The sequence below is a fragment of the Vidua macroura genome, chromosome 26 (assembly GCF_024509145.1).
Source record: "Vidua macroura isolate BioBank_ID:100142 chromosome 26, ASM2450914v1, whole genome shotgun sequence".
NCBI classification, from domain to species: Eukaryota; Metazoa; Chordata; class Aves; order Passeriformes; family Viduidae; genus Vidua; species Vidua macroura.
Window position 1 is genome coordinate 5,013,161 of NC_071596.1, and position 24,603 is coordinate 5,037,763.

The 24,603-nt window shown below is 57.7% G+C and overlaps 1 protein-coding gene across 1 annotated transcript; it reads left to right on the forward strand.

Annotated features, from left to right (window-relative positions):
• The first annotated feature begins 1,850 nt into the window (after nucleotides 1–1,850).
• On the forward strand, nucleotides 1,851–23,879 carry ZBTB7A (zinc finger and BTB domain containing 7A). The gene is made up of 3 exons (XM_053999417.1): nucleotides 1,851–1,960; nucleotides 15,813–17,020; nucleotides 21,231–23,879. The coding sequence occupies exons 2-3, from the start codon at nucleotides 15,828–15,830 to the stop codon at nucleotides 21,679–21,681; spliced, it is 1,644 nt and encodes a 547-aa protein (XP_053855392.1). The 5' UTR covers nucleotides 1,851–1,960; nucleotides 15,813–15,827; the 3' UTR covers nucleotides 21,682–23,879.
• The last annotated feature ends 724 nt before the right edge of the window (nucleotides 23,880–24,603 follow it).

Here is a 24,603-nt window from a genome sequence, read left to right on the forward strand (position 1 = left end):
ATCAAAGCTTTGCTTTTGTCGCTTTCCCTTCCTTTAACGAATCCCAAACCCCGATGATCGTTAATTCAAAATCCAGCGAAAATCTCGCTTTTTTTTTGGTTGGTTGGGGGTTTTTTGGTTTTTTTTTTTCCACGCGGGAAGGCGCTGGAATCCCGGGAGCTGTTCCCTGCCGAGCGGGGTGCTGGGGGTGGCGCAGCCCCGCCCGGGTGGGGACAACCGCGGCCGTGTCCCCGTGTCCCCCCCCCCCCCTCCGCCGCCCCCAGGGCGGGCCCGGAGCCCGGGCTTGTCCTGTCCTTGCCAGGCTGGCTCGCAGCCCACCGTGACCTTGGGCTCCGTGTCCCCTTCCCAGAGTGGGGGGGGGCAGCGAGCGGGGGGGGGGGGGGTCCCGAGGGACACGAGTGGCCGGGAAGGGCTGCGGGGACATTGGGGACACTGGAGGGGTGGCACGTGGTGGGTTGGGGAGGTGACCTGCGAGGGAGGGAGGGACCTTGTGGGGTGACGCGAGTGGGGCTGGGGGCGTGGGGAGGTGACAGCCAGGTGGGGTGACCCGGAGGGGCGCGGGGAGGTGCCCGTGTGGGGGACCCGAGTGGGTTTGGGGGGATCTGTGGGGACACACGTGGGTCTGGGGGCACGGGAAGGGGGTGACACGTGGGTAGGTGACCCGAGAGGTGACACGAGTGGCTTTGGGGGTGTGACACATAAAGGATGACCCAGAGGCCCCGGGGGAGATGCCCCGTGGGGTGACACCCGTGGGTTTGGGGAGCACAGAGGTGCCCCAAGGGGGGTGACAGGTGGGTAGGGTGACACAGAAGGGACCTGTGGGGTGACACCCGTGGGTTTGGGGGGCACAGAGGTGCCCCAAGGGGGTGACAGGTGGGTAGGGTGACCCAAAGGGGCTCAAAGAGGCGCCCGGTGCGGACACGAGTGGGTTTGGGGCCGGCGAAGGTGCCCCGTGGGGTGACACGAGGGGGTCTGGGGGACACCAGGGTGACCCGTGGGGTGGCCCGTGGGCAGGGTGACCCACAGGGGATCTGGGGGGGGTTACCCAGTGGGGACACGAGTGGGTCTGGGGTCTGTGTGACAATGACGGGGGGGGGGGGTGATGAGGCGACACCGTGTGACACGCGTGGGTCTGGGGTCTGTGTGACACTCCGGGGGGAGTGGGGAGGCGACAGCGTGTGACACGCGTGGGTCTGGGGTCTGTGTGACACTCCGGGGGGAGTGGGGAGGCGACACCGTGTGACACGCGTGTTTCTGGGATCTGTGTGACACACTGAAAGGGGGCGTGATGAGGCGACACCGTGAGTCTGGGGTCTGTGTGACACTCCCGGGGAGGGGGGGGTGATGAGGCGACACCGTGTGACACGCGTGGCTCCGGGGTCTGTGTGACACTCAAGGGGGAGTGGGGAGGCGACACCGTGGGTCTGGGGTCTGCGTGGCACTCCCGGGTGATGAGGCGACACCGTGGGTCTGGGGTCTGCCTGGCACTCCCGGGCGATGAGGCGACACCGTGGGTCTGGGGTCTGCGTGACACTCCCGGGCGATGAGGCGACACCGTGTGACACGCGTGACTCCGGCTCGCGTGGTGGTGGCGGTGGTGGTGGGGGGGGTTCCGCGGGGTCCCTTCCCGGGTCTCCCCCGTCCGCTCCCCCCCGAGCCCCCCTTTCCCCCCCCCCCTCGGCCGCGCCGCGTTGCGCCCCCCCCCGGCCGGAGGCGGCTGCGCCCCGCGGGCGGGGGGGGGGCGGGTGTGGGGGGGCGGCGGGCGGGGGGGGGGCGGCGCGCGGCCCCTTTAAGAGCGGGGCGGCCCCGGCCGGAGCAGGAAGGAGCCGCATACGGGCCTCGGCGAGCAGCTCCCGCGGGGCGGCCAGAGCCTGCTCCGCCCGCCTCGGCACGGCCCGGCCCGCCCGCCTCGGCACGGCGCGGCCCGCTCCGCTCGCCCGGACCGCACGGCCCCCGCCCGGTACGGAACTGAGGGGTGGGCGCGGTGAAAGGGGGGGGGGGGCTCGCATGTTGAGGGGGGGGGGTGGGTAGGGCCTGACCCTCCCCCCCCCCCCCGTGTCCCCGGGGGAGTGGGGGGGTGGGGAGGGGTCGGTTGGGTCCGTTGCGGGGGGGGTGGGGGCTGCCCCCCCCCCTCCGTATACGTTGTACTTGGCCGGGCCGTGCTGGGGGGGTCGCGGAGGGGGGGGGGGGGGGGAAGGGTTGGGAGCGGGGAGGAGTGAGGAGGGGGGGGGGTGTGCAGCGCGGCGCGGGGGTTGCCGGGAGTTGTAGTCCCTCGGCGGCGCCGCGCCGCAGGTGCCGGCGGGCGAGCGGACTGCGCTTCCCGGCGGCCCCCGCGCGCGGGGCGAGCGGGAGGCGTGTTGATGGGCAGCGGGCGGGGCCAATCGGGGCGCGCCCTCCGCCCCGCGCGCCCGCCCCGCCCGCCGCCGCCCGGCCCAATGGCGGGCGCCGCGCGGGGTGGCCGGGGACGGGCGCGGCGGGGCCTGCGCGGCCCCCCCCGCCCGGGCCCGCGACCCCCGCCCGCGCCCGGCCCCGCCGCGACCCCCGCCCGCCCCGCCGCCCCCGCGGGGCCTCCACCGCCACCTCCCCACCCCCCCTACCCCTCTCCTCCCCCCGGCGCCCCCCGCCCCCGCCTCCCCCCGGCCTCCATTGCGGCGCCCGCCCGGGGGAAGGGGTGGGGTCGTGGCGCCCGGCCAAGGCTCCCTGTGGGCCCCGCGGGGGGGGGGCGGCCCGGGCCGGCGGGGGGGGGAGGCCGGTCATGGGTGGGGTCCCCCGGGGCCGCCCCGTGCGGGGGCGTCGGGCCGGGCCGTCCCCGCGCACCCCAAGGTCGTTGCCGGCCGGGGGGCGCCGGCCCGGCCCTGCCCGCCCCGCTCCGGCCCTGCGCGTTCCGGGGTTGTTTTTACCCCCCCTTGGCCGTCCCTTATCTCCCCCCGGCCGGCTGCGGGCAGGGGGGGGCCACGGCGATAATCCCCCCGCGGGGCTGGGGCGCTGCTGCCCGGAGGAGCCCGGCGGGATAAGCGTTTCCCCCCCCCCCCCGCGGGGCTGCGCAGCAGCGAGGCCGGCGGGAGCTCGGCGTGAGGGGCAGCATCCCTGGCTCCTGCCAAAACATTCCCGGGGGACCCGGCACTGCCTTCTCAGCGTCATCCCCCGCCGCGGGGCTCGGGCTTGGACGTGGTGGTTCCGGTCAGGTGCCCAAAACTGCCGTGCCGTGCTGAGGCCCCCGTGACACAGCCAAAGGTCCCTGCCCTCTTCCCCTCGGAGCGGTGCTTGGTGAGGCTGGAGACGGGACAAAGTCAGGGACGCGTCGTTGCTGGGACCGTGGGCTGGCAGCTGGGCACTGCCAGGGAAAGGGTTCCTTGGCCGTGCTGGTCCAGGAGTGTGGGGAAAGTTGGTTTATGAAGCTGTATCAGGAGAGGCTGAGGTTGGATATCAGGAAAAGGTTCTTTTTCCAGAGCATGGTGGGGCGCTGGGCAGATTCCCCAGGGAATTGCCCCGGCCCCAAGGCTGCCACAGCTCCAGGAGCATCTGGACAGCACTGCCAGGGACACGCAGGGTGGGATTATTGGGGTGTCTGTGCAGGGCCAGCAGCTGGGCTGGATGATCCCTGTGGGTCCCTTCCTGCTGAGGTTATTCCATGATTCCATGGAAAGCCCTGGGACTCCGGCAGCAGCACCAGAACGTGTCAACCCCGGCGTTCCTGTGCTGAAAGCGACAGTTCCTGTTGTACAAGCCCAGCCGACGTGACTGCCTGGCCCCTGCCTGGCTCTCCGTGTTCCCTGAGCTCGTGCAGACCCTCGGGTTTTGGGCAGCCAAAGTTTCTTTGGGCTCAAGGACTCTTGGTAAGAGTTTGCTGCCAGTCCCAGTTCAAGAGCAGCCGTGTTCCCAGAGCTGTTCATTGTCCTGGCTATCAAAGCCATAACTTATATAATAACTGTTTTATAGACGTGGGGAGAGAAAGGTTCTGCCTGGAAGAATTTACAACCTAATGAGGGTTGAAGTTGTGCTCAGCGTAGCAGCGGAGCTAAAAGGTCGTCCTGGCGCTTTCCAAAAGCGTTTGGGGTGGTTGGTGGTGGTATATTTCAAGGAATTGTGTGATTTCTCAAGGATTCTGCCCGTCCTGGTTGGAAATTGCAGCGTGTGGGCTCTTCTGGAGGCTGAGCAGGAAGAGAGCCGGGCTGGCTTTAATTCTGATGGTTTTGCTGGAGTTGTTGGATTTCAACTACTTAAAAAAAAAAAAAAAATAAAAGAGACCGAGAGAAACGGAGGAGTTTATTAGAGAGGAGCCTTTCTTGTTTAATATTCATTCTGGCCCCTGTTTAGGCTTGTTCTGGTGAAAGAGGGAGTGAAGAGGCGCAACCCAAACACGGGTGAGATGGTGGGATTTTTCCACCAAGCCTTAATTGCTTCAGTAACTCCAGGGAGGGTTTTGCAAGGCAGGAGCTCTTAATAAATGTGGTGGTGAATGAAAGTAGTTCCTCACTTTGCTGCTCTGCAACTCTTCCTCTGCCTTTTTTTTTTTTTTTTTTTTTAATTATTAATCGTTTTTCACTCGTATTTCATCCCGTGGCCGTGGGTCTGGTGAAGATCTTTAGCTGTGGCTTCATGAGGAGCTCTGCTCTGTGGAGGAGCTGGGTGGAATTAATTTGGCACAGTGAGGGCGGCCGGGTTCCCTTCGTGTTTGGTGACTTTTGGAAGCAGAATTAAAAATTCCAGTTGTTCTCCCAGCGTGGGAATTTGGATGTGGGCACAGGACGCAAATGAGGGGTGAAATTTATGCTGCCATCGAGGCTCTCTGGAGCTTTGGGTGCTCCTATCTCCCTTCAAAACCTTATTTTGGGATCAAGTGCTGGGGTTTAACTGCAGGATCGAGTCCCGTGCAGGTGTCCCACCTAAAAACTGTGAAATCCTGAGTCTGTGTTTGAGACAGAGTCTAAATGCTTGAGAACTGTGGTTTAATCTTGATTAAAACTGACACTTGAGGGTTTTCTGCCCGTCTCGGGATGCTGAGTTTTTTGGAAGATGAGCTTGTGTGGCGAACAATTAGAACCCGACTCGTTATCTCTCCTAGTCCAGGCAATAAACAGTTGCTTTAACTACACTCTCAACCAGCCTTAACCTCAAATTTGAGCAGACCGGTCCCAGTCTGTAATTAAAAGCCTTTTGAGGAGCAGAACTCAGGGAAAGGGAAGAAGACAAGGCAGTGTCTGGGCTAAGGGAAGCGTTTCTCCCCAATCGCGTGGCCCTTTGATCCAGACTGGTGCTGTGTCCGTCCCTGTACCTGTGCCTGCAGCGTCCCAGAGGAGCTCTGGAGGACGTCAGCGGGAGTAAACGAGGTCAGGCAAGCGCTGGGATCCTCTGCGAGTCGCCAGGGACGATTGTTCCTCGCCCAGCCCCCTGCCCGTATCGCCTTCCCTACGCTCAGTTTCAGTTTCCCACCCGCCCGGTGGCACCGCCGGCTCCGGTGGCAGAGCCGGGGCGCGACTTCCCCGCCTTGAATCCCGGCGGGGGCTCGTTCCCCCGGAGCCCCGGGATTTGGGAATGTCCCGCAGCAGCTCCGGGCTGCAGGTGAAAGGGAACTATAGGGCTCAGCTTAATGCGACAAGGTGCGAGAAACTGGAAACTGCCGGGAGCTGCCCCGGGGCTGCAGGTGGGAGCCAAGGGCACGTCGGTGGGATGAGCCGCAGATTCCCCTGGCAATCAGCGGCTTCCCAACACCCTGGCTTCGCCCATCCCTGGAAAAATGTGCGGCCGGAGAGGCGGGAGCGTGACCTGCCAGCGCTGGCCTGGCCGGCTGGAACGCTGCTCCCGCATCCCCGCCGAGCCGCGTCCTCCTGGGGCACCCTCGGGATCCTCCTCCTCCTGTTTCCCACCCCTGTGCCCACCTGAAGCCCGTGACCCTCTCCCGACCTGTCCCTGTTGCCTGGTTTCTCCAAAGCAGAGGATGCTCCCCGGTCCCAGCGCTGCGTTTTAACTCCCTCCTCCCCATCTTTCACTCCACTCCTGCACCCATTTCCTTCCTGCTTCGTGCACCTCCTTATTTCCCACCGGCACGCTGGGAACCAGTGAGTAAATGTCTTTTATTTTTTTTTTTTTCCCCCGTTGTTTGCTGGAGCTGGGAAGGTGCCCGAGGTGGGCTTGTAGCTACAGGTTGCTGCTGTGCAGTTCCTCGGAGCCTCCTGCCCCAACAGGCAGAGCACAGGGATCAGCACAGGGATCAGCATTCCCCCTGTGCATCCCAGCAGGGCAGGAAGGAAGGAGCTCCGTGGCAGGAGAGCATTGCCAGGGATGAAGCCCCGCTTGCTCCGGGGATTCGCTTTTGCTCGTCATCACCCGGAGCCGGGAATGGCAGGACGAGCTGTCTGTTAATCCACAAACTGGGAATTACATAAGGGACTGCCCTGCCCTGCTCTCTCAACAAACTCCAGTCTTATTCTTTTATTTATTTCCCCTTTTTTTTTTTTTTTTTTTCTTCCCCCCTCCCCACTTTCCCGGTGTGGAAAAGAACAACCGGTCTGTGAGGTGTCATTTGAGGCAATTAGATTAATGCCAGAGCCTCGGGCAGGGAATGTCAGGAGTGGCAGGGGGGGACACGGGGCTGCAGAGGGAATCCTGGGACAGGGGACAGGGATGGGTGCTTTGGGGGCTGCTGCTGGAATGGGGGGATTTGGGGTTTGAGCAGTTCTTAGGACTCTGTTTAGGAGTCAGGAGAGGTGTGACAGGGAGGGGAACATGGAGTGAGGGGGTAAATGCTGTCTGAGACCTGTGGGAATGGGGCCATTTGGGATTTGAGCAGTTTTTATGATTCTCTTAGTTCAGGAGGCCACGAGAGCTGTGACAGGAGAGGGGGAATGTGGGATGAAGGGGCAGATGGGCTTGGTTTTTCTCAAGGAAACACTGGAGGAAATTTTGGCTGGAGTGGGGACAGGCTTTGGCCTCTGAAGGGGAGGGGGTGTCCAAGCATGACCTGCTCTGATTGTCCTCCAACCTGGAGCAGCTGGGCCGTGCCGGGGGTTAAAGCTTCGAGTCCTCAATTGCTCCCTTGGAAAGGGGCCCCACGTTGCCTTTTTGGAAAGCAGCTGCTTATTCCTGCCTGGATCCTGGTGCCTCCAGGCTCCCGGGGCTCCCAGGTTGGAAAAGAACTCTCCTGGGAGAGAGCTGCTCCTGCAGCCAGCGCTGGAGCACACGCAGCCTCGTGCTTTGTGCAGTTCTTCCCCTTTTTCCGTGCAACTCTTGAGACTTTCTGAAGTATTTTGGAGAACTGTGGCTGGCTCAGCCACGGCCTGGTGTTGTCCAGAATCTCCCAAAACCAGGGAGTTTTCCCCCAGGAGCCGCGTGGGAGAGAACCTGTTGGAGGGCCAGGACTGCAGCAGGGTGGGCACATTTGGGCTCGGTGAAAAGGGTTTGTTTGAACAGCAAAACAGGGAGTTCCCATGAATTCCAGGGTATCCGGCCTTCCTGGGCTCTGGGCTGAGCTCAGATGGACTCAGCTTAGCCTGAGGATTGAGGGAGGCCTGGGAGTTGCTGGAGCAGAGGTGGGTTTGGAGCAGGGATTGAGGGTCTTTGAGCAGCTCTCAGCAGTTTGAGGTTTGTTTTATCTCAGTGCAGGGAAATTCCTGTGACCTGTTGGGGACAATCCCAGCACATGGAGTTGGTGCCATGGACATTGTGCTGAGGCAGAGTGACAGTGCTGAGGATGGAGGAGCTTCTCACCCCAAAATAACCCTCACACACAGAGCTCGGGTGGGAGACTCCCCGGGCTCAAACCAAGGCACATTCCTGCCGGATTAAATCCGGCCTCTGATGACAAAGGAGAAAATTGGCAAGGAGGGCTGGGTGGAGGAACCAGTTCAGGCTCACCTTGCAACATGAGAGGAGTTTGGTGCTGTCAGGGCTCTGTGCCTTGGCTGCAGGTTTGGGATCCTCTGGAACAGCACTGACCATTGTCCATCAAGGTCCATGTCCTGCCTTTGGCCAGCAGCTGGAAACTGAAGTTTCTCAGGAGCTGTGCTGGGCCCTGCAAGGAAATCCCATCCCAGTTACATCCCAGGGAGCTGTGGAATGTGACATTGGGTCATCCCTTGTCTTCCTGGGCTGTGGAACTGAATCCTTGGAGAGGGAGCCGTGTCTCTGGGAATACCACCAGGTTTCCTGGGAGATGCAGAGTCCTTCCCAGGCCCTTGGGATGAATCTGAGTGAGCCTGTTCCTTGGTGGCACTTGTCCTTCCACTGGAACAATTCCACAGCTGGCTTGTCCAGCCTCGTCTGGGCCAGCATGTGCAAACCACTGCAATTCAGGCAGTTTGGGAAAACCAAGAGGAGCAAGCCCCTTTCTTCCTGGTGGCTCCATAGCAGCATTCCCAAAAATTCCCTGTCGGTGATGAGGAATCCCAGACCTCCAGCCTGACCATGGTGGTCCCTCCATGGCTCCTGCTTTAATGGGTCTTTATTCCATTCCTGGGGTGCTCATGGAGGGTCTGAGGGATGTTCAGATCCAGTGCCCCATCCAGACTTCAGCAATTGCTCTTGCTGCCAGAAGCTGCAGGATGTGGGATTCTCCTTTCCTCTCTGAACCTCCTTGCTGTCAAATCCTGGTGTGTCCTGGCTGTTCCTGCAGTGCTTTAGGTGCTCCTTCCCTGGGCATTAATGGCTCATGGAGAGCTTTGGCTCTTCCCTTCACAAGGGCCTGGAGTGCCAGGGGAAGGGGGAATGGCTTCAAAATGAGGGCAGGGATAGATGGGATATCAGGAAGGAATTCCTCCCTGGGAGGGTGGGGAGACCCTGAAGTGGAATTCCCAGAGGAGCTGTGGCTGCCCCTGGATCCCTGGAAATGTCCAGGGCCAGGTTGGAGCACCCTGGGATACTGGAAGGTGTCCCTGCCCATGGGATGGGACGGGATGAGCTTCAAGGTCCCTCCCAACCCACACCAGCCTGGGATTCTGGGATTTCAGGGATGTGTCAATCTGTGCCCCAGGATCTGCAGGGTTTGGGGCAGATTTCCTTTCCCTTGGAGCAGCTGCTCTGTGTGAAGGGGCTGTAGGAGTGGGGTTGGCTGTGCTGGAGCTTCCCGTGGAGCAGGGAGAGGAAAACCTCCCTGGCAGGTCGGACCTGGCCAGGTCAGCCCGGCTGTTTTGGTTACGCGGTCACACCACGAGTCCGCCGGGTTGGGCTGAGGCAGGGGAGGCTGCTGGAGCCCAGGAGCTGTCAGAACATCTCAGATGTTCTTCCACTTCACCTTGAATTTGAGACTTTGACTCATCACAGAATGGTTTGGGTAGAAGGGACCTTAAAGCTCATCCAGTTCCACCCCTTTCCACTGTTCATCACATTCCACTCTTCAAGGCTGCTCCAAGCCCAGTCCAGCCTGGCCTTGGACACTTCCAGGGATGGAGCAGCCACAGCTTCTCTTGGGATTCCATTCCACTCCCTCCCCACCCTCACAGAGAAGAATTCCTTCCCAACATCCCATCTAAAACTACTCTGAATCCATTTCCCCTTGTCCTGTCACTCCATGTCCCTCCCCATCTCTCTTGGAGCCCCTTTGGGTCTCCAGAGCCCTTGCAGCAGCATTCCAGCATCCAAAGGACCTACAAGATGTGGGATGCTCTGATCTTTGGAAGGACCAGAACAATCCAACCACTCTGAGGAACCCCTGGAGCTGGGTTTGGTCAGGGGTGTGATCTGGAGTCTCTTTGGGAACCAGCTGAACCCTCCTCGTGTGGTTCAGTCTCATTCCTCATTCCTCACATCCCAAATCCAGAGCTGCAGTCGCTTTTCCCTGTTAAGGGCTGGAGGGGATGGATGCCCATGCTTGGAAAACAGAGCCAGATTGTCCAAACCAGCCCACAGATGTTTGCAGGGCACTAGTTCTGCTCCAATCTCTTCACTTCAAGAGCTGCATGATCTTGGTCATGTTACCCCAGATGGGATGTCCAGTCAGGACAGAAGAAAGCTGGAATTCACTCTTTGCCATTGATGACTCCATTGCCTTCTCAAGACCGAGGATTTCTTCCCACTGCAACATTGAAAATGTAGTTTTATTTAAAATAAAAGCGTGCTGAGGGTTTTTTTAATCTTGATTTTTCCCACAGTGCAATTCCTTCTGTTGATGTGCAGGGTCTTCCTCTCAGGAACATCCAGTGGGTTCTCCAGGTCCAAATAATTGGGATAGCTTGACCCTAAACTATCATTTTAGCACATTTCCTTGTTGGGAGCAGTTGAGTTTCCATGGCTTTGTGGAGTGGTTGGAATTGTGACTTCTCCCAAGCAACCAAAACACCTCCTTCCCTTCCTGCTGCCTGCCACGTTCCCACCTCCCCGGCTGCTCCGTGCAAGGTGTGTGTCCCGAGGCCTCGGCAGAGTTTCGGGTGGATCCTGGGCAGAGGGAGACCTGCTGGGGCCTGTCCTGGGCTGGTGTCAGCACAGGCACTGCCTCCTGCTCCCCGTGGCCGCAGAGCTGCCTTATCCCCAGGCATCCAGGCTGGCAGAGGTGTCCTTGCAGCTGGGAGAAGGACGGGGGGACTGGGATGGTCTGTCCCTAAATATAAAGAGGTCAGGACTTGTGGGGTGTGAGCTGTTCCTAGGGGAAAGCACCCGTTTCTCCAGCTGGTGGTGGGGGAATGCTGGGATCGTGTTTGGGCCTTGGGCAGCAAGCCCTGGGGTGTTTTTTGGTGTAAAGCACCATTATTTTAATAATTCTTCCCTGGTGCTGCTGCCTCAGTTGTGTGTGTTTGCTCCAAGAAATCCCAGAGCAACTTGGGATCCTTGGGCACCTTGAGCAAGAGGCTGAGTATCCCAAATTCTGGAGTGGTTTGGGTTGGATGGACCTTAAATATTCCTGCCATGGGCAGGGACATCCTCCAGTATCCCAGGGTGCTCCAACCTGGCCTGGGACACTTCCAGGGATCCAGGGGCAGCCACAGCTCCTCTGGGAATTCCATCCCAATATCCCATCTCACCCTGCCCTGTCAGTTTGAATCCTTTCCCTCTTAACCTGTAACTCCATACTCACGTCCAAAGTCCCTCAACATCCACGGGCCATGTCCCAGAGCTCAGCTCTTCCCAGGAAATGTTGCTTTGTGGATCACAGAATTCCCTAAAGCCATTTTGCCTCGTGCTCCATGGAAAGGATGATGCTGATTCTCCCTTCCTGCCCCGAGCAGGTGCCAGGTGCTGCTCAAGTTCTCACCTGTGCTGCTGCAGTGGGCGGCACCTCTGCTTTTGGAAAGGGTTTTGGGATCTTTTCCGGATTAGAGCACCTAGAGAACATTGGCTGTTCCCAGTTCCCCAGGCGTGACCGAGCTCTTCCACCTGTGTATTCCTGAGTCCTCCCAAACTGCTCAGCTTCCTCTAAATTTTAAGGCAAAGAAGTGAAGGGAAAAGGGAAAAAAAAAAAAAAAGCCCACTGAGGTTCTGTGGAAAACTGGTAATTAAAGAGGTGTTTTGTCAGCACTTTTGGTTGTGATCCCATCTTGATGTGGTCGTCTCATTTGAATGTAAATGTCAAATTCCAGAGCTCCTGGAGGAGAGGGATTGGGTGACATCCTGCTGAGGGAAGCACAAGCTCAGGGGTTTCAGTGAGCTCTGGGTGCTGTTCTTGGGCTGGTGGGGGGGGGGGTCTGGGAGGAGAGAGGTGAGAAATTGAGTTTAAAAAATAGAAAATAAAATCGCAGTGGTGAGGTCACAGCTCGGGTGCTGTGTCCTGGTCTGGCCCCTCATAGAGGGGCTGGAGTGAGCCCAGAGAAGGGAATGGAGCTTGGAAGAGTCTGGAAAAACATCTGAGGGAGCTGGGGAGGCTCAGGAGTGACCTTCTGGCTCTGCACAACTCCTGACTGCGGGGACAGCCAGGAGGGGTCAGGTTCTGCTCCCAGGGGACAACAGGACAAGAGGGAACAGCCTTGAGTTGCACCAGGGCAGGTTCAGGTTGGATACTGGGACAATTTCTGCATGGAAAGAATGATCAGACATTGGCAGGGGCTGCCCAGGGAGTCCCCATGCCTGGAGGTGTCCCAAGGACAGGCTGGAGGTGGCACTGGGTGCTCTGGGCTGGGGACAAGGTAGGGATTGGGCACAGCTGGGACTCGATGAACCTGGAGGGTGTTTCCAACCTCAGGGATTCCATTTCCGTGTTGAGGAGCAGCGTCCAAAGGCGATGGGGAATCAGCTGGATGTGGAACATCAGCTCAGGGAGGTGGAGAACTTCCCTCACTCCCACTGACCACCCAAAAAATGACATTTTTCCTGCCTGGAATTGGGCTGTGTGTGCCGGGCTGAGCTGTGGAGCTGGAATAGCCCCAGCTCCGTTGTGTTGGGATTTTGGAAACGCCGAAGGGGCCGAGAGCGGGGTTTGGGCTGCACAGAGTGTCCCACCAGGGCTGTCAATGATGTTCCTAAATCCCCTGGAGGGCTCAGCTCTTGCTCCAACGCCTCTTTCTCACGGGCTGTATTTCACCTCGATGGTTCCCTCCCACTTGTCTGTGAGGGCCATTCCCACACTTCTCCCCCGCAGCCACTTTTGGGGTGAAATGTGGCACCTCTGAGCCCTGCAGAGCCACCCAGTCTGGGACAGGGACCTGGAGCAGCCGGGCAGGCAGGGAGAGACTGGAGCTGCTGGGAAATTTAGGTCAGTAGTTGAAGCTCCCACTTGGTGGCCCATTCAGACCTTTCCTTGCCAGGGAGGGGACGAGCTGTGGTTGTGCCAGTGGCTTTTGTCACTTGTCACCTTGCTCCAGGACATTGCCAGGTGGATTTTGCCCATTCCATCGTGGTGTTGAGTGCTGGTGCCATGAGCAAGCAGTGGATTTGGGGTGCTTGGAATGTCTTTTGAGTCAAGACTCAAGAAGTTCCCAAAACCCCAAATCCATACTTTGGAACGCTCCCTTTCCCATTGGCAATTCCTAAACTGTTCAGCCCCTTGGAAAGGGAATGGGGGTGATGTTTTAAGGACTCGGGTACTGGATGTGGCTGGAGCATCCAGGCCCTGAACCCATTCCTGGGGGGCTCGGGACGCCCCCTTTGCCCCGGCTGTCCTCAGCCACCGCGGCTGTGGGACACAAAGGCCGTGTTGTGTGCGGGGTGGCCGAGTTGGAGCAGGCTCCAGCCCGGCCCTCGGCAGTCTCATGACCCTGCAGCCATTCCCACACTGTCGGGATGATTATCCCAGCCCCCAGGGTGGGGGGGGTGACCTTGCCTGGATGCTCTGGCTGCTCCCTGTGGTCCCCAGAGCTGGGGGTGTGTGGGGGGGACAGACACGGCTCCCTCAGGACCCCTGCCCGGAGCTTCCAAATGCTGCATCCTGCTCAAATTCACTGGTTTGGGGAGAAAAAAAATTGTGAAGCATCTCTTATAGAGAGGAAGGAGAAGGGGAAGCTTCAGTGCTGGTTTTGGGGCTGGCAGGGATCTGCTTTTCTGTGTGCGGTGGCCCCAATCAGGTTTTGGGGAGTTCTGGAGCTGCCCTGGTGGGAATGGGACAAGCTCAAATTGACTGGTTTTGGGAGAAAAAAAATTGTGAAGCATCTCTTATAGAGAGGAAGGAGAAGGGGAAGCTTCAATGCTGGTTTTGGGGCTGGCAGGGATCTGCTTTTCTGTGTGCGGTGGCCCCAATCAGGTTTTGGGGAGTTCTGGAGCTGCCCTGGTGGGAATGGGACAAGCTCAAATTGACTGGTTTTGGGAGAAAAAAAATTGTGAAGCATCTCTTATAGAGAGGAAGGAGAGGGGGAAGCTGCAGTGCTGGTTTTGGGGCTGGCAGGGATATGGGATCTGCTTTTCTGTGTGCGGTGGCCCCAGTCAGGTTTTGGGGAGTTCTGGAGCTGCCCCAGTGGGAATGGGACAAGCTCAAATTCATTGGTTTTGGGAGAAAAAAAAATTGTGAAGCATCCCTTGTAGAAAAGAAGGAGAGGGGGAAGCTTCAATGCTGGTTTTGGGGCTGGCAGGGATATGGGATCTGCTTTTCTGTGTGCGGTGGCCCCGGTCAGGTTTTGGGGAGTTCTGGAGCTGCCCCAGTGGGAATGGGACAAGCAGTGCTGAGACAGCAAAGCATCCCTGGAATCCCAGCTCAGGATTCCTCTGGGATCCCCTGGGGATGCTGGCATGGGGTGACCTTGCCCAAAGTCACACCTGAAGCTGGGGCTGGGTGCCACCAAACAGCCCTTTCCTCCCTGATGTAAAAAAATCCATGAAATGAGGGTTTAAAGGTCAAATCCCAGAGCTCCAGGGGGTGGCTCTGGAGTTGATCCTGGGTGTCTCAGGAAGACACCTGGCTTTGGTGTTTGGTTTTGGTGGCAGGACTGGTGCCTGCCCTGCACATTCAGCCCCCCAGGATCCTCCCTCCTCCTCACCCCCATCCCATTCCAGCTGGGAGCTGAACGCCGGTGTCCTCCTGCTGTTGATTATCCAGGGATTTGCTCCAGATCCGTTTTCCACAGCCTCAGACCTGCCTTCTCCTGCCTTTTCTCTGTATAAAACAGGAAGGTGCCAAAGCTAAACTTATTTTCTGGGCTTAACAAAACTTTTCGAAAATAAGTAAATATGGAAAACTACTGAGGAGGCCGGGGGTGGGTGGGGGAAGCCAGAGTTGTGCAACCTGGGCTCCTGCTCCGTGCTGGGACCCGGGGCTGGGAGTTGCTTCCTGAATAATTATTCCTGTTCTGGATCCATCCTGACTCATCTGTCCCCCCATGGCGTGGGACAGGCCACGTCCCGCCGTGCCTCAGTTTCCCCATCTGGAAATCAGGAACTTGGATACTCCAGCCTTGTGCCAAGGGTGATTTTTGGACTGGTTTTGTGCGTGGATTTCTTGGCTCCTGCTGATCCCAGTGCTTGGGATGGGGGGAATTACATTGATTTTCCAGCAAAGGCATCGCTGCTTCAAGGAGCATGTGGATTTGCTGCTTGAGATGGACAGGAGGGAGATGTTATTTCTCATTTTTGGGATCCCAAAGACTGGGATTGTGGGAGAATTCAGGGCTGCTCAGGGTCACAGTCGGGCCCCAGTGCCCATTTCCCAGCAGAGGGGGTCCCTCTGGGTTTTTCCAGCCTTTGGAGCCAAGTGGATGTGTCAGGAGTGACTTTATTTATTTATCTTGTCCCAAACAAACCCTTGGCATTGGGAAGAGCTGTTGCTTCTGCTGGAACCTGTCCAAGATCCGGGGCTGGTGCTGGCACTTGGTGATCCCAGCATCCTTTCCTCTCTCCTGCTCTCAGGAAGGAGCAGGAGCTGCCTGGGCTTCCAGGGATCAGCTCAGGTCTGTCAAACACCTGCAGCAGCAGCTTGGGGTGGCTGGGGCTCCCCTCTCCCTGCCCTTCCCAAAGGATATTCCCTGCCCACATCTCTCCAGGTGTTCTGGCACCCAGGGATGAGCGATGGCACCGGTGTTCCCGGTGATGACATCGTTGTGTTGGCTGCTCTCAGCGAGCTGGGGACCTTCCCAGCAGGAATGGGAATGGGAAATGCTCCCAGAGGCGGACTGGGATGCGCTGGGGAGGCTCAGGCCGCCGTAGCCCCACGCTGGGCACAGCTGTGCCCGCTCCAGGTGCTGCCTGGCTGGGTGATGCCAACTCCCTGCCAAGGCTTGCTGCTCTGGCCCGGATCCGTGCTAATTCAGCTGTTCTCGCTTGAGAGCACCTGGGCTCTGTTGTTCCTCCTCCTCCTCCTCCTCCTCCTCCTCCTCCTCCTCCCCAGGTAAGCACAGGACGGGCAGGATGATGGGAGAGGCGCAGGGGACACGCGCGGTGCTGCCGGGCGCGTCCCTCAGGAATTTGGGAATTCTCCCGATGCCTCCAAGCTCTGACTCACGGCCTTCCCCCCTCCTTCCCCACAGCCTTCAGCGTGGAAGATGGCGGGTGGCGTGGACGGCCCCATAGGGATCCCGTTCCCGGATCACAGCAGCGACATCCTCAGCAGCCTGAATGAGCAGAGGAACAACGGGCTGCTGTGCGACGTGGTCATCCTGGTGGAAGGCCAGGAGTTCCCCACCCACCGCTCCGTCCTGGCAGCGTGCAGCCAGTACTTCAAGAAGCTCTTCACCTCAGGGTTAGTGGTGGACCAGCAGAACGTGTATGAGATAGACTTTGTGAGTGCGGACGCCCTGTCGGCGCTGCTGGAGTTCGCCTACACCGCGACCCTCACCGTCAGCACTTCCAACGTCAACGACATCCTCAACGCCGCCACGCTGCTGGAGATCCCGGCCGTCAGGGATGTCTGCACGGATCTCCTGGAGAGGAAGATTCTGGCCAAAAATGACCAGATGGATACAGTAGATCAAATTGATCAGAGGAACCATCTCAGAGCAAAAGAGTACCTGGAGTTCTTCCAGAGCAACCCCGTGAACGGCCACCAAGGCAGCTTTCCGTGGACCAACCCAGAGTTGAGAGACCTTCAGAGACTGAACTTCCGAGGCCAAGAGGAGGAGGAGGAGTCGAACTGCAATGGCCTGGACTTCTACTCGCAAGCCACCCCAACCGAAAGACCAAAGGCAAGTGACTGTGACCCTGACAGCAACCCGGCCATGTGGCTGGACCGCGAGGACGAGGAGCCGGTCAGCGGCGGGATGTTCTCCCCTTCCCAGAACGGACATTACAGCAGCCGTGGCTTGGCCACCCCGGGAGAAGAGGAGGGGGGCACCCCCAGGGGCCCTCTGGACCCGCAGGAAGCCGGGGACTCGCCCAGCTTCATCCCCACGGGCACGGAGACGGAGGACGATGCCAGGGAGGTGGATGACCTGGCCGCCAGCGCCCTGCTCCAGCAGATGATCAACTCGGTGGGGCGGCAGCAGCTCGGCGACGACGACCGCAAGGACGAGGACGGGGTCATGGATTATTACTTGAAATATTTCGGCAGTTCCAGCGAGGGCGACGTGTACCCGTCCTGGTCCCAGAAGGTGGAGAAGAAGATCAGGGCGAAAGCATTCCAGAAGTGCCCCATCTGCGAGAAGGTGATCCAGGGCGCCGGGAAGCTGCCGCGCCACATCCGCACCCACACCGGGGAGAAGCCCTACGAGTGCAACATCTGCAACGTCCGATTCACCAGGTACGGGCCGGGCACGGGGGCTGCACGCAAACCTGGGGCTGGGCACAAACCTGGGGCTGCACACAAACCTGGGGCTGCACACAAACCTGGGGCTGCACGCAAACCTGGGGCTGCACACAAACCTGGGGCTGCACACAAACCTGGGGCTGCACACAAACCTGGGGCTGGACACAAACCTGGGGCTGGACACAAATACAAATACAGGGGCTGGACACAAATCTGGGGCTGGACACAAACCTGGGGCTGGACACAAACCTGGGGCTGGACACAAACCTGGGGCTGGACACAAATACAAATACAGGGGCTGGACACAAATCTGGGGCTGGACACAAACCTGGGGCTGGACACAAACCTGGGGCTGGACACAAACCTGGGGCTGCACACAAACCTGGGGCTGCACACAAACCTGGGGCTGGACACAAACCTGGGGCTGGACACAAATACAAATACAGGGGCTGGACACAAACCTGGGGCTGGACACAAACCCTGGGGGCTGCAGAAATACAGGGACTGCACACAAACTCAGGGCCTGCACACAAATCTGGGGGCTGCACACAAACCTGGGGCTGCGCACAAACCCAGAGACTGCACACAAACCCAGGGCCTGCACACAAATCTGGGGGCTGCACACAAACCCAGAGACTGCACACAAACCCAGGGTCTGCACACAAACCTGGCCCTCCCCTCACCCCAGGAGCCAGCACAGGGCTGGTCCTGGGTGATTTTATCTCTCTGCTCACCTCATTTCCATCCTAACTGGCGAGTTGGGGCTGGAGGCCAAAGTTTTCCAGGGAGCAGTTTGGGGGTGTGACACTTGAGCTATCTCAAGGGCCTGGCTGGATGGCCAGTGCCACCATCCTGCTGTCCTGACTTGCTGAGCTCTGCTGGAAACCCGACATGGGGGGGAAACAGAGCTGCAGCTCTTGCTCTGTCCATCGTGGCCGAGGCAGGAGCAGGGGAATTGTTTGGGCACGGCTCCATGGCATGGCTGAGGTGGTGCTGGTTGGGTTGGAAGGAGGTTGGAGCCCACTCGTGTCCTTGGCAGGCCGAGCTCTGCAGCCCCGGTGCAGCTCCCGGGGGCGTTTGCCACGGCCCTGTTCCTAATCAGGGCTCCTCTGCTCCTTGCCTGGGCCACGGGAGCACCAAAGAAAGGGGATATTGTTTGGGTTGCTCCGGTTCACTCCAGTCCATGGCCGGGCGCCGCCTCCTCTCCCCGGGCTCTGCGGCCGCCGGGGCTGGGCCGGGCCGGGGGTCCCAGCCTGGAGCGGCCCTGGCCCTGCCGAGGGGCAGCGTGTGCTGCCGGGCCTGGGGCTGCTCCCTTCCCTTTCCCTGCTCTTTTTCCCATCCCTTTCCCTGCCCCCTTTCCCTTCCCTTTCCCTTCCCTTTCCCTGCTCCCTTACCTTTCTCTGCTCCTTTTCCCTTTCCTTTCCCTTTCCCTGCTCCTTTTCCCTTCCCTTTCCCTGCTCCTTTTCCCTTTCCCTGCCCCCTTTCCCTTCCCTTTCCCTGCTCCTTTTCCCTTCCCTTTCCCTGCCTGCCCAGATGTTCCCACTGTGCCACTTCCCACAGCCCAGGCCGGCCCTTCCAGGCCCCTCGTGCTTTGGGGGCTCCATCCCCTGGGGCTGCTCCGTGTGGGATCCCTGTGGGATCACTGTGGGATCCATGTGGGATCCCTGGGGCAGCTGGGTGCAGCCGGGGGGGCAGGAGGGGCCGGAGGCCGTGTCCTGCCCCTTCCCCTGGTCGCGGCCGCGCCCAGCCCACGTTGGAGAGCTGAGGAATGCAGATAATGGCAGGGGCAGGGTGCCAGCCCTCCCTCCCCGCTCCCCCGGCCCTGCCACGCAGCACCTCCCTGCTCCTGGGGCCCAGGGCTGATCCCATGGAGATCCCACAGCGATCCCACAGTGATCCCACAGCGATCCCACAGCAATCCCACAGCAATCCCACAGTGATCCCACAGCGATCTCACGGAGATCCCACGGTGATCCCACAGCGTTCCCACAGCGATCCCACAGCGGTCCCACAGTGATCCCACGGTGATCCCACAGTGATCCCACAGCGATCCCACAGCGATCCCACAGCAATCCCACAGTGATCCCACGGTGATCCCACGGTGATCCCACAGCGATCTCACGGAGATCCCACAGCGGTCCCACAGCGATCCCACAGCGATCCCACAGCGATCCCACCCCCTGTGCACCACCCAGGGCACTGCAGGACGTGGAAATGCCACAGGGTCCCTGGCAGCTGCTGGCACTGCGAGATGAGGGGGGCACAGGGATTTTTGGGGAGGGGGAGTTGGTGGGGCAGTGCCACCTCGTCCTTTTTCCATCCTGCTCCCTTTCTGTGGGGTGAGCACCCTGCTCCCATTCTGTGGGATCAGGACCTGCTCCCTTTCTGTAGGATGAGGAACTGCTCCCATTCTGTGGGATTAGGACCTGCTCCCTTTCTGTGGGGTGAGCACCCTGCTCCCTTTCTGTGGGGTGAGCACCCTGCTCCCTTTCTGTGGGGTGAGCACCCTGCTCCCTTTCTGTAGGATGAGGACCCTGCTCCCATTCTGTGGGATTAGGACCCTGCTCCCTTTCTGTGGGATTAGGACCTGCTCCCTGTTGGCTCCCAGGAGGGCCTGGCACCTGTAAAAAATCTGCTTTTCTAAACCACCAGATTCCAAAACACCTCCTCCTGCTTCTTCCCATGGCAGGGTTTGGGCTGGAGAAGCTGGAGAGGGACAGGGAGCAGTCCTTGGCACCGCTGTTCCCATTCCCCAAGATCCTTTTCCCCCTGATTTTATTATTCCTTTACTTTCCTTCCCCATGGCTGGAAAACAAATCCCTTGCCCATTCTGTAGGATCCCGGCCCTGGGAGGGGGTTTGGGGTGTGCCAGGAGGAGTGGGGCTGTTCCAGCCGGGTGTTCCCGGCCGGGTGGGACCCAGCCCGGCCCTTCTCAGGGATTTTTGCTCCCTGGCGTTTCCTGGTTCCTGCGCGGTCGCAGAGGGAGGAGCAGCTCCCGATAAGAAAAGAGAGATTTGGAAGGGGGGGAGGGGTTATAAAACGCCAAATTTTCATTTCACAAGCCCGTTTCTGTGTCACTCAGAGCTGGACACGACCTCAGGGCTTTGATCCTTCCCTGGAGCTTTAGGATTTTTGGGTAAAGGGAGAAGGTTCAGGGCTGGGATCTGAGTGTTCCACCCAGGAATGGGGTGGATCTGTTTGGGAAGGGTCGGGCAGGTGCTGGGGGGGGCAGGAGGGGCTCCCCCTGCCCGGCCACGTGCTCGGGGCTGGATCTGCCTCCAGGAAGCAGCGATGGCTGCGCCCTGCTGGCCCCTGGCCTGGCCTGCACACCGGCCCCAAATGAGCCCCTTGGGCCCTGCACGAGCCATGTGTGACCCCATAGCTGTGATCAGCCCTGGGCCGGGCAGGGTGTGACCCCATAACCCTGCTGAGATCCTATATGGGGCAATGTGTGACCCCATAACCCTGCTGAGATCCTATATGGGGCAATGTGTGACCCCATAACCCTGCTGAGATCCTATATGGGGCAATGTGTGACCCCATAACCCTGCTGAGATCCTATATGGGGCAATGTGTGGCCCCATAACCCTGCCCAGACCCCTTATGGGGCAATGTGTGACCCCATAACCCTGCCCAGACCCCATATGGGGCAATGTGTGACCCCATAACCCTGCCCAGATCCCTTATGGGGCAATGTGTGACCCCATAACCCTGCCCAGACCCCATATGGGGCAATGTGTGACCCCATAACCCAGCCCAGACCCCGTATGGGGCAATGTGTGACCCCATAACCCTGCTCAGATCCTATATGGGGCAATGTGTGACCCCATAACCCTGCCCAGACCCCAAATGGGGCAATGTGTGACCCCATAACCCTGCTCAGACCCCATATGGGGCAATGTGTGACCCCATAACCCTGCCCAGACCCCTTACGTGACCCTACCCTCACACCCTGCACTGGGTGATGCCCATCCCCACACCAGGAGCTGCCCAGCACCAATGCCCATCCCCACACCAGGAGCTGCCCAGCCCTGTTCTGGTGCCCATCCCCACACCAGGAGCTGCCCAGCACCAATGCCCATCCCCACACCAGCTGCACCAGCCCCATCCCAGTGCCACCCAGTGCGGAACATCACCCTCCTCCACCCCCATCCGTCCCCTCCAGCGCCCCAAATCCGCGTGACAGCTCGTGTTGTCTCCGCAGGCAGGACAAGCTGAAGGTGCACATGCGGAAGCACACGGGGGAGAAGCCCTACCTGTGCCAGCAGTGCGGGGCCGCCTTCGCCCACAACTACGACTTGAAGAACCACATGCGGGTGCACACGGGGCTGCGGCCGTACCAGTGCGACAGCTGCTGCAAGACTTTCGTCCGCTCCGACCACCTGCACAGGCACCTTAAAAAAGATGGATGCAACGGGATCCCGTCGCGGAGGGGCCGCAAGCCGCGGGTCAGGGAGGCCGGGGCCATGCCCCCCACGCCCACGGGCAGCGCCGAGGACGGGAGCTTGGCGGCCGGCGAGTCCGAGGACACCGCGCAGGGCACCGAGCAGGAGCAGCAGCAGCAGCAGCACTTTGAGGAGAATTCCAATAACGAAGCGCCGGGATTGAATGTAGCAGGAGGGTCGGATGAGGGTAACGCGCAAGGACTCTCCTAAACCAAAAAGAAAAAAAAAAAAAAAAAAGAAAGAAAGAAAAAAAAAAAATCATCCAACCCCAACCGATGAAACAACCACCTGAAAACAAACAAAGTCACAAAATCTAGTTAGTACTTTTCCTCCGATTTTTCTCTTTAAAAGATGTTTCTCTCCCTTTTTTTTAAGGAAAAAAAAGAAAAAAAAAGAAACAAAAAAAAAAGAGAGATATTATATTAATGTTTTTCAATCTTCCCATCGTAAGCGGGGCTCTCCCCCGAGGATCCCTCATAGCCAAGGACCTTTTCTTGGAAAGGCAAGGACGCTAGGGAAGCACGAGGTGGGGATGGAAAGTGGCTCTGTCGCATGGAAAAGAGCTTCCATGTAAATCCAAAGCTTTATTTTGTGTCCAAACACGTGTTTAAAAAAAAAAAAAAAAAAGCAAAGAAAAAAAAAAAAACTTATTTCAGAGAGAGATCTATTTAAGGAAAAAAAAAAAGGAAAAAATAGAAAAAAAAAAAAAAGGAGCGGTAGGAGTTGGAAGGGCTGTGGCAGGGCGGGGTTTGGGATTTGGGGGCCGGGGGCTCCTTCCCAGGAGATTGGGGTCAGGATTTGGGGTCTGTCCCCCCCAGCCCCGTGCGAGGCTCAGTCGGGCAGCGAGGGCTGCGGGTGGGGGGAGCAGCTGGGGGGGAAAAAAAAAAAAAAATTGCTGGAAAAATTGCCTAAAAAATAAACAAAAAAACAAAAAATCATGTGAGAGAGAGGGCAGCAGGTTCGGCAGGGTTTGTGTCGGGCACCCGGGGCTGGGGACGCTGGAGGTGGGGACAGGGCAGGGATGGGGACACAGGGATGGGGACACAGGGATGGGGACACAGGGATGGGGACACAGGGATGGCTCAGCCATGCCGTGGATTGTGTCCATCCCTCTGTCCATCCCTCTGTCCATCCCTCTGTCCATCCCTCTGTCCATCCCTGTCCCTCCCCATGTCCCCACATCCGTCCCCACCCCGCAGTGCCCAGGAAGTGCCTGAGTCAGCCCAGCCCCCGCTGCCGGCAGAATTTGGGGCTGGGGGGTCCCAAATCCCACCCCCAGGGAATTTTTCTTCCCGACCCCACCCAGGGAATTTTTTTTTTCCCTCCCCCCCCCCCCACCCACCCACCCAGGGAATTTTTTTTTTCCCCTCCCCCGGCTCCGCCCAGCGCGGCCCCAAAAACGCCTCCAAATTCCTTTGGAAAAAAAATAAAAAAAAAGGATTTTTTGGGGTCTCCCCTAAAGGAGCAGGAGGCCTTTGGGAAAGGGGGGAGCAGCCTGGCCCCCCCCCAGCCCCGTTCCCAAAAATAAAATATATATATATATATATATAAATATATATCTAGAGATGCTCTATGGCTGGAGAGGCGGGTCCCGACCCTCGGGGGGAAAAGGCACCTTTGAGTTGGTCACCTGTTTTCTAAATGCACATTTTTAAATGCTAAAAAAAAAAAAAATAACAAAAAAGAAAAAAAAAAGTTAAAAAAACCAGAGAGATTTTAAGCCCTTTTATTTTCAAAGCACTTTTTAGATTCTCTTCCTTTTATTTTAATTTTTTTGTTGTTTTTTTTTTTTTCTTTTGGGTTTTTTTTCCTTTTTTTTTTTTTTTTTTTTGGTGTTTTTACTTTTGAAAGAAAAAAAAAGCAAAGAGCAGGTTTTGGCCGAATGTATTTTGGAGAGGGAGTGAGAGGGGAGTGTGTGCTGGGGGGTGGGGTGAGTGGTGGGGCTGGGGGAAGAGATGGATGTTTATTTAATGCAGAAAAACAAACAAAAAAAAAGCAATAAAAAATTCCAAAAAAAAGCTTAAAAATAATAATAATAAAAAAAAAAAAAAAAAGAAAACAAAGAAGTCTTAGCACTTTGCGATGGAACGGGTACTTTGAGCTCACTTTATCTTAATTTAAAAATAAGCAAGATTCAAGATGTTTACAAGTCAAAAAAAAAAAAAAAAAACTTTAAAAAAAAAAAAAACGACTTCTACGGAGAAAAAAATATTATTAAAAAAAAAAAGCCTAAATTTATTTTTGTAAGAAAAAAAAAAATGTGTATATATATATATATATTTAACAAAAAAAACCTAGAAAAAAATACAAATATAGGCAGAATCCAAGTGAGATTGGAGGATGGGAGGAAGATGCTAATTAGGTTCTGTGACATGCCCTGACCCTTGGGAATTTTAAATAGATAAAAATCCATGGAAGCTTGAATTTTGAATTTTAGGCAGGAATTCTGGGGGTTGTGGCTCGCTCACTGCTCCCCACAGCCTTGAGGAGGTGGTTTGTTTGTTTTGGGTTTTGGTTTTTTTTTTTTAATTATTTTTTTTTGTAGAAATAATTTTATTTTTTCGATGTTTTTTTTAGCCAGTGCCAGCGCAGAGGTGTCGGGATCCCTGTGGATTTGGAAAAATCCCACCTGGAGCAGGGAAATTGGGATTTGGGCTGGGAAATTGGATAGGAAAATTGGGATTTGGGCAGGGAAATTGGGATTCAGGCAGGGAAATTGGGATTTGGGCAGGGAAATTGGGATTCAGGCAGGGAAATTGGGATTTGGGCTGGGAAATTGGGATCTGAGCTGGGAAATTGGGATTTGGGCTGGGAAATTGGATAGGAAAATTGGGATCTGGGCTGGGAAATCGGGGTCTGGATAGGGAAATTGGGGTCTGGGCTGGGAAATTGGGATTTGGGCAGGGAAATTGGGATGCAGGCTGGAAATTGGGATCTGAGCTGGGAAATTGGGATCTGGATAGGGAAATTGGGATCCAGGCAGGGAAATTGGGATTTGGGCAGGGAAATTGGAATCCAGGCTGGAAATTGGGATCTGAGCTGGGAAATTGGGATCCAGGCAGGGAAATTGGGATTTGGGCTGGGAAACTGGGATCTGGATATGGAAATTGGGATCCAGGCTGGGAAATTGGA